The sequence below is a fragment of the Haplochromis burtoni genome, unplaced genomic scaffold (genome assembly GCF_018398535.1).
Source record: "Haplochromis burtoni strain Fernald_Lab_line unplaced genomic scaffold, NCSU_Asbu1 Contig_787, whole genome shotgun sequence".
In the NCBI taxonomy this organism is placed as follows: Eukaryota; Metazoa; Chordata; class Actinopteri; order Cichliformes; family Cichlidae; genus Haplochromis; species Haplochromis burtoni.
The window spans coordinates 39,218-49,037 of NW_024583148.1; the positions used below are offsets into that span (position 1 = coordinate 39,218).

General features: G+C 39.4%; 1 protein-coding gene across 1 annotated transcript in view; it reads right to left on the reverse strand.

Moving 5' to 3' along the window:
* Positions 1 to 9,820, reverse strand: part of LOC121812755 (immunoglobulin lambda-1 light chain-like) — a 31,931-nt gene extending 22,111 nt beyond the window's left edge. Inside the window, exons 1-3 of the mRNA XM_042215670.1 lie at positions 9,612 to 9,820; positions 9,376 to 9,519; positions 970 to 1,148 (exon numbers count right to left, since the gene is read on the reverse strand). Of these exons, the coding sequence (XP_042071604.1) occupies positions 970 to 1,148; positions 9,376 to 9,519; positions 9,612 to 9,654 (366 nt within the window). The 5' untranslated portion in view covers positions 9,655 to 9,820. The remainder of the gene's footprint in view (positions 1 to 969; positions 1,149 to 9,375; positions 9,520 to 9,611) is intronic.

Sequence of the window (9,820 nt, forward strand, 5' to 3'; positions counted from 1 at the left end):
ACCATCTTTGAACAGAGGCGGGGGTTTACGACACCAACTCTCTGCCATCTATAATCCAGTTTTGAGATCCCTTCCCAGACGCCTTAACGCCCACTCACATCCTGGGCCATCTGACCTCAGGAATTCGCATGATAAGGTGGGGCCAGGTTTCACAATGAACTCACCCGAAACTCTGGCTGATTGGGACCCACACCCAGTTTCACACCTTGGCTCAGGCGATTAGAGGATCATCAGGGGGTCCTTTTGTCCCTCTGTGGGGGGAAACTCCCACTAGGTTTATATCTGGGACTCTCCACCATTTGACCTTAGAACTGAAGAAGCTTCTCGGATGAGAGGTGAAACGTCTTCAAGCAACTTAAAGAAGTCCAGACGCTTTTCTTTGCAAGCTCCTTTGACTACGATGACCTGGATGACTGAGAACCTTCACAGACAATGTTGCAGAATATTTTTTGTATTATAAACTTTTAGATAAGATCACTTTAACGTCCTCCATCAATAAAAAAAAAGTTTATATTACATTTTCAACCAAACAGCACGTTCTCACATGAACATATAAACTCTTTAGTTTAAAATGTAGCAACAACTCAGCGTCCTTTCTAGTCCATCTTTAGATTTATTTACAAGCAAGTGATACAGATACTGAGACCAAACTATCTTATTTTCTTTGTATATATGGTATGCTGGTATGTGTTTTGCTCTTCATTTAACTTGATTTTCGAAGAAAAAAATTAAACAAAATAATACCACATTAGGAGGGAAAGAAAATCTATTTCACGACAACTTTGTGCTGTTTCTAAGAGAAGGAAAACAGAGTACCTGAAAACAATTTTCTTTGAAACTTTTAATTTCTTCTTTTTTATTGATCACATAGAGGCTGGCTGTGGTTTACTGCTCTCTTCCTGTCACACTGTCTGACATCTGTTCATCTGTTGGTTTTTGTTCAGGCTGCAGGGATCATTTCTCACTGTGGGAACCTTTCCAACAAACACAGTAGTAAGTGGCTGTAAGTTGGGGTTTAATATCTTTGATGACCAATTCACAGCCACCTGGTTTTCTTAAAGCATTGAAATCTTGTTTCTGGGGATGATTGTAGCGTGAATTAACTGCCCCATCAGCCAGATCAATGCGCAGAATCACTTTAAGAGGATCTTTTTCTGCACCAAGCAAAGCCCAAATCCGAGCCGCCCAGAGGAAAACCGGCCGCGGGAGGATCAGAATGGGAACGGCGCGGGCAGCAGAATACCACTGTTAACAATGCACCGGAGTATACTGTGTGCGTTTGTTTCTGGCTCTGTGTCTAGACCGCCCACTCATTTCAAGGATGTGCGAGACAGGTCAGGCCAGGATCCGGTACCAGTTAAATACTGTTTTTGGCTGTTAATGTGTGTTCACACTGTCATTGCTTTTACAGCTTCTCTGGAAGAATCTCAAAACTTGATTATATGATGCAGAGTATGGTTCAAACTGTATTCACCAGCTCTCCCAGTGTTGTCTTGAAACCCATCACCCCCAACGTTCCAAACTGCTCCTGAATCAGCATGTTCTTCTCCATATGGGTTAACCAAGTGCTGTTCTAAGAGACACAAGACAGATAGATGGGGACATGATGGCATAATCAAATTGCCACGTCCTCTTTTCATTAATCCATTCCTCCTGCCTCCTCTGTCCCAAATGGAACATTGGCAGCTCGACGGTAAGATGTGACTTTGACCTTTTAGATCGGAGGATTGCCTGGATCTTTTCCTGTGGATGTAGGTGCGACTTCGTTCTTTATGGTTTGTTTTTCTACTCATGGTTGAACTTTGTGTGTCCCTCCCTGAAATCCCATTATTCTGTTTTTGGATTCACTACAGCTCGCTTCGACCTGATACGAACCAGGTACTTAGACACAGTATTACAAGGAAGAAGCGAGCAAGCTGAGGGGAAGCCGGAGAACGCACTTATTCTGAAAACCTAATATCTAGCAGTGTAGTCTGATTTGATAAAGTTCCTTCCTCTGAAGTGGTGTAAGCGGTGGGGAGGAGATGGAGATATATAAAATGACCAACAAAGCTACTGATGCTCTAGCTGTATTAGGCCATATCCATCCCAATGTTACAAAATGTTAGAAAATATACGCCACTTTTGCTAGTTTCAGTATTTCAATTTTAACTTGTAGAAAATGCGACCGAAACAAATGTGAATTGTCCCTCCCGAGCTTTCTAACAGGAGTCCTCAGGCCCGAAAGCCTCTGTCCCCCCATCAGCCCCTGCATGTTACCCGCCGTTTGTAAGCCACTTAAGGACACAAACGCGTGTGATTAGAACCGGAATGCCCAGTGCCCCGCCCCCGTTGACCCTTTTCTCTGAAAAGATGTCTTAGCCTGACTTCTTACGCACGTACGCAAATATTGTGATTGACTACTGCGAGTACTGCTCCCAATACACTGAGCAAAAATTCTCCAGTGTTTAAATTAACAGCGTTGATTGACAGTTAACTAAACCCAGTTGTGTTATGCATGTTCTTAAGCAATTTGTCCATTAGAGTGAAATGCACAGTCTAAAACCCATTGAAAATTTCTAAAGCACTGTTATGGCAAAGCTTTAGGTCCATATTAATAGCAGAATTTCTACGAAGCAGTCTTTGATAGCACTCATATATTTGCTAAGTTGACCGAACCACTTGTTCTGTAAGCACATTCATCTAAATGCAAATAGTCTAACTAAACATAGTTTACCCAGGTACATGGCCAACTGAGCTAAGAAGTAGCTTTAATATACCAATAATATCAATTTAATTGAACTACAGTTCAATAAATATTCGAAAAAAGCCAAAAAAACAAAGAACGCAGATCTCTAATTAAAGTGAGTATGTCACACTTCATCTGTCCGAGAGGTAAAATTAAAATTTATGAAAGAGATCAGTTATGTTATAACAACTGAGAGCTGTCTATATGTTCCACCACCTCTGAGGGTTAGAATTAAACTGACTTGTCCAATAAGCCGTAGAGAATAACCCCTAGTTCAGGTTTTGAAAGAATTATATCATATATAAAGCAACCTAATACTGTAGAGATATGCCTAACATTTTTTTTTCATCAGTATCTACTGAAGCATAATCTCATAAATTTAAAGCACCAATTATCATATACCACAGGTCGTTATACGACAAGTAAAGAAGGCTCTTTCCTCGTTGCCCACCACGGTGATAGACTGGTGATTCTAGTTTTATAATACTAATCCAACAAAGTGAACTACAGCTCACACAAGTGTACTTTTGTACTTCTAGGGGAAAAATTGTACAGTTACTGTACTAAAAATGTAAAAATTTTTTAACAACCTGATGGAAGTTTGTAATGACTGCTGGTGTTATATGTGTCCGGCATCTTTATAAACTACCACGTCTGAGATCTCTCAGCTTTGTGAGAGGCCGGTACTAATAGAACGAAATCCTATAACAGCCAAGGCTCTTTTAACTGTTTGCTAATACAAAGTAAGATCAGTCGAAAAAACGAGTGTTGCATGACAAATAGTGGGTTTTAATATGAATGAGTCTTATTAAGACCTTAAATTCGTTTGAAACCACGTTGCCCTTTTTCGTTGATTATGTTCTTTCATCAAGCTCGCCTTGTTTGGGCAGTTACCTAGCTTATGCTGCTTATATTTCAGAGCTCCCACTTTACACTTCCAGTTCTAACTCTTGAATGAGTAACTTATAGAATCATTCAACTACATAAAAAAAATTCTGATTCCTCCCCAAGGTATAGAACACTGAGTCAGACTACTGTTCTATTTTTGATATAACTGAATAGTATTCCTATAAATTATTCTTTGTTTTGTGCCACATAGCCACTGAAAGTAGTCCAGGACGCTCTAAATCTATCTCGTCAGTAATATCACATTTCTAGTGTAAAACACAACCTTACCTCACTCTAAAACAACCTATTTCCTCCCTATTGGCCCCTCCTTAGTTTCTCCGCTCCAATTCAAAACATAAACACGCACCTACTCGGCTCATCTTAACAGACCTTTACTATAACTTTGTCTCATATTTTACTGTCCCTTTCAACTCCAATAGTTTCTTGTGTTCCATATGTTGTCCACAACATAGTTGCTTACACTGTTTTACGCAACATGGCAGCTAGGTTGCTATACAATGCGGGATTTCGCTAGATTACCTCTCTTAAAAAATCCCGCAAAATAATTGAAGACAAGTAGGAAGAGTTCTTCTAGGAAGAGACAATCTGAAACCGTTCATTGTCTCTTCCTTTTCGTTGCTTATGAGCCACATTAACCCCAGATGCAAACACGTCCATCTTTTGGAGAATGTACCATTAAAAAGAGGTAGAATGCAGTGGAATTTCCAACATTTGTCTGGCAGTTTGTTTCCCTTCGTTGGATCTCTACACTACAAAGCAAGCGATATATCATATATTTAAGTTTCATGAATTAAGGTCTCTATCGACTGAAAAAAAAGCCCCACAGCTCATGTCATCCACTAAAAGACACATGTTTAGTATGAGGGGAAAAGAAAAAATTAGTGTGAGCTTTGTTTTGGATTCTCATTTGAAAATCACGGTTAAACATTATTGTATATGCAAGCCAAGATCTTTGTTGGGAAACTTTTTGCTGTGAGTTGCCTGCTCGTGCTGATGATTTATTAAAAAAGAACACCACACAATGAAGAAAGAACCGCCATCAGATGTTACCTCAATATGCCGACTACTAAGAATATAAAGATTACCAACATTCTAAGAAAGCGGCAGTCTAGCAATAGATACGAAAACACAGGTTAAAGAGCTCGACAAGCCCAGGTTCACCTTCCATCACAACGGATTATATAATCATATAATTAAGAAATAGCTTTCAAGATGTGATAGTAGAGTAGCTCCATTTGGAATTTGAGACACGAGGAAAGCTCCGAGGGCCTGAGAGTAGTTATTCAACTACATAAAAAGTATAATATATATTAATTAGTCATTAGTATCATTTACGGATTTTTACATAGAATCTGTGATTATTGAAGAATGCTTTTATTAAGCATTCTAATAATCACAAAAAGCGCATTATACCCAGTCGTCTTGCCTTCGTCTAATTAATCATGTTGACACTCATCACATAAGACAAAATATGATGTTGATGCCTATTCATTCACACACTGGTGTACGTGTGCCACAGCTGCCCTGGGGCAGACTGACAGAAGCCAGGCTGCCATATCGCGCCATCGGCCCCTCTGGCCAACACCTGTAGGTCGTAGGTGAAGTGTCTTGCCCAAGGACACAATGATCAGGAGTCAGAGTCTGAACCAGCAACCTTCTGGTTGCAAGACGAGCTTCCTAAACCCCTGAACCACGGTGTAAGACTGCTGCTGCATAAATGTGATATTCTACGCTGGTTACAATTTTTTATATACATATAAAAACCAGCAGGGCATGTCACTCGAAAACCTACAGCAACTTACAGAAAAAAAGCAGTTTGAAATCCTGTTTACAGACGAGATGCTGTGATAAGGTTTCATTAATTTTATTTTTACATTTTTGTATTCACATTATTTCATTTTATTGTACTGAAAAACAGAATATTGGCTGCATACTTACATTTATTCACTTAGCTATGTGGCAAATTGAATCACATGGAAGCTCAGCTGTTACTTGGAATCCAACCAAAAAACGATCATGAACGATTGAAGATTGTTGTAAAGTTCGAATGATACGTGTAAGTTTTGTTTGGCTGGAGCAAACATCGAACGATGCCATTACAAGTTCAATAAGCTAAACGTGACTGTTACACTGAGCATTAAACACTGGGAACCGTGTGAGTACACACGCCAATAGATATATGACAATAAGTAAGCTGTTTTTAGATTTGTTAACTGGACATGTCGTATATTATACTTTTAAATCTCCTACGTTGGCAGGTGAAGGTTTGGAACAAAACGGGTTCAGGACTGATAATAATTTTGGTATTTTTCGCAATTTTGCATTTTCCAGTTGTCAGCCACGGACTCAGTTTCTGTACATCCACAGAAACTGCAAAATAAGATCATTTAAGAATAGAAATGAAAATAACTGCTCAAAGGACAAAAAGAAAAACTGTATCTTTAAACAACTCATATATGACATTTATTTATCATGTACAATATATGATATCCATATCCACAATTAAAATCCACTATTCTAGCGAGTTGCATTTTAAAGTTATTTAAGCAAATGTTAGGTTACGGTATCTCTACAGCTAGAAGTTTCTAAAAACACATCTGTTTTTTGTTTGTTTAGTTTCAAAACCAAAAGCCTTGTGCGACAATTTGAACGGATGTCAAGAGAAGAAACATCTCGTGAGACAAGGCGTTTCGTAACCTAGTATCTGGAATGCACCTGCGACAAAGTAAACAAATGCAATGTTGCCAGCAGTACTATGAAATCTCCTAATCCAACAGTGAGCCTCGTAACTCGTGGCCCGACTAGCAGCTCACAGAAGCTATTATATGGGAGTTTTGACGAGTTTCTGTTACGGCTGACAGTTAAAAGCAACGCAGATTCAACACCAAGAACTGCGGTACTTCACATCACTGCCTAGAATCATACAACAAGAAGCTTTACTCGTTCGCTTCTGTTTGGCCGCCATCACAACTGGGGCCAACACGACAGAAGCCCTATGGTCCCCAGGTTCACCCAGAGAAACACCACTGCACTAAAATGCTTTTCCTCCCTGCTGCTCTTGCTAGTCTGATGTTCAGGGGGTTTCCAGCAATCAGGAGCCACAATCAAACCTGTAACAAAACCCGCACTCATGGTCACTACGATTTACCAGCTCCCATAGGTATCTGTCTGATTCTCATACCCACGCTCTGCGAATTCGCACAAATAATGCAAAGAACTTCGATGTCTCTTATTCAGAATAGCCACAATTTTTAAAGCATAAAGAACGAATAATCTACTAATACTAGCCAAATATATGGTGAGTAGTGTGAAAGACTTCTTGGTATTTCGAGCGATCGTTCCTCCCTTAGATGATTCCAAGCAGATGGGATCTATCTACCAGGAAGACCCAATTCTCGCTATCATCAACCGTAATACATCATACTAACTCTGTACAGAGTGAAAAAAAGTCCAAAAGATAACTCGCTTAGTTCTCACTCACCTTTTTGTTCTGACAGTATGATGGTACGTCTATGCTCTTAAACCGACAATCTGAAAACCAAAAACTTCAAGTTCCACTCATTCAATCTAAAAGGTCCATTAATCTTTAATGGCCCACAATCTACTGTGGTGAAGTTAGAAAAACGAGAATATATTACTATCCTGTTCAAGGCAAGTTTTCACACTGCTGGATATTTTCTCCTGTATGTTCATCCACAAAACTAATTCAGACTACCACTGCTTGGAACATTCACTGACCAATGTAACTACTAACTGTGAGTCAGCTGTCCACAAGAAGTCCCCACCAAGTGAGAACACTCAGTTGATCCACCTGAGTCAATGCTCATCATATCTTTGCCTAAAGAAGAGTTGAAAAGATATAGTCATGCTTGGAGACAAAAAGACCAACAGGAGTGAAGTAGTCTGTGAACGAGAGAAAGAGTAGCTATCAAACACTACAATGTAATACTATAAGGAACAATATCCGTAATCCATTCATACCTATCGTGCTACCAAATTTAGGTAATCCCTACACCAGATATTGTAGCAACTGTTCTGTTTTTTTATTTTTGCCCTTTTCAGTACTTGCAAGTGGGTACGAAGTGTTTTGACCTAAAGAATCTATCTGCCCTCTCGTTGTATACACAACGGATACGTTTTTCGTAGGTATCAAACCAATCTGAGTTACTCAATCAATATAAAAAATTAAGTAAACTGTATTTACGACTTGAGGTTGATAGCCTCTCATCATCTGTTGACATGGTTGCAAACTACATTTCACCGTACGTAATGATCAGACCATCACAATCTCACATGTCATACACTTAGAATTGAAAAAAATATTAGACAACACAATAAACTATACTAAACGCAACACAGTCGCAGACATGTTCGCCTTCATCTCTTCAAAAACCTCATGATTGCGTCAAAAATTGTATTCTTGACATACTTTGTGTTTAAGTGAGAATCTCTTACACGGTCCAACAAGCATATAGCGCACACACATGAAAGACTAAAAATATAAAGATTTAAAAACTTTAGTCTCTTATACAACACCCTGAGATATTTCTCGCTAATCATGTCAAGCGTCTTCCTGAGCTCTTTTGAAAATCATGAGTCTTGCTGCACAAGCTTTTAACCTTTTAAAGTTTTAAAGAAGGTAAAAGAAAATCTCAATGTTTATGTGAGAATTAAAATGCCATAATTTAAGAAACACGTTATAGTTTTTCTTATACAAAATGCTGCGCACCATTGCAGTACATGTTCCGGTGTCTAGAATTGTGGGGAACACTTTATAGAATTTTGTCAGATCCTTGTAGAAATACCATCAGTACGCGGCCCTCGTCTGAACTCACACTCGTCCTTGTTGGCTAGCGAATCAGAGCGCCAACTTCTCCCCCAGTTCACCAAGGGAAACACCACTGCACAAAATATGCAATTTATGTTGTGAAACGTCTTCAAGCAACTTAAAGAAGTCCAGACGCTTTTCTTTGCAAGCTCCTTTGACTACGATGACCTGGATGACTGAGAACCTTCACAGACAATGTTGCAGAATATTTTTTGTATTATAAACTTTTAGATAAGATCACTTTAACGTCCTCCATCAATAAAAAAAAAGTTTATATTACATTTTCAACCAAACAGCACGTTCTCACATGAACATATAAACTCTTTAGTTTAAAATGTAGCAACAACTCAGCGTCCTTTCTAGTCCATCTTTAGATTTATTTACAAGCAAGTGATACAGATACTGAGACCAAACTATCTTATTTTCTTTGTATGTATGGTATGCTGGTATGTGTTTTGCTCTTCATTTAACTTGATTTTCGAAGAAAAAAATTAAACAAAAAAATATCACATTAGGAGGGAAAGAAAATCTATTTCACACAACTTTGTGCTGTTTCTAAGAGAAGGAAAACAGAGTACCTGAAAACAATTTTCTTTGAAACTTTTAATTTCTTCTTTTTTATTGATCACATAGAGGCTGGCTGTGGTTTACTGCTCTCTTCCTGTCACACTGTCTGACATCTGTTCATCTGTTGGTTTTTGTTCAGGCTGCAGGGATCATTTCTCACTGTGGGAACCTTTCCAACAAACACAGTAGTAAGTGGCTGTAAGTTGGGGTTTAATATCTTTGATGACCAATTCACAGCCACCTGGTTTTCTTAAAGCATTGAAATCTTGTTTCTGGGGATGATTGTAGCGTGAATTAACTGCCCCATCAGCCAGATCAATGCGCAGAATCACTTTAAGAGGATCTTTTTCTGTGTTCTGGTACCAGTAAATCTGTTTTTTGTCACACTGGTCAGTGCTTTTACAGCTTATGGCAACTGTTTCACCAGCTCTCCCAGTCTGTGATAACTGCTCCTGAATCAGCTGTTCTGCTGCCATGGTAACCAGTGCTGTAGAGACACAGACAGATAGATGAAGGTTAGTGTGACAGTGTTTGTTCCAGGTTGACTTTGTTGGCTCCTGATTGGCTGGAAACACTCACCTGAACACAGACAGCACAGAGCAGCAGCTGGGAGGAAAAGCATTTTGTGCAGTGGTGTTTCCTCTGGTGAACCTGGGGAGAAGTGGCGCTCTGATGCAGCTGAGGCCAAACAAGGACGAGCTGTGAGATCAGACGAGGGCCACGTGGTTTCTAACAGGTCCTCAAAGCTCCCATCAGCCCCTGCAGTGGGCACATTAGACACGTTTAAA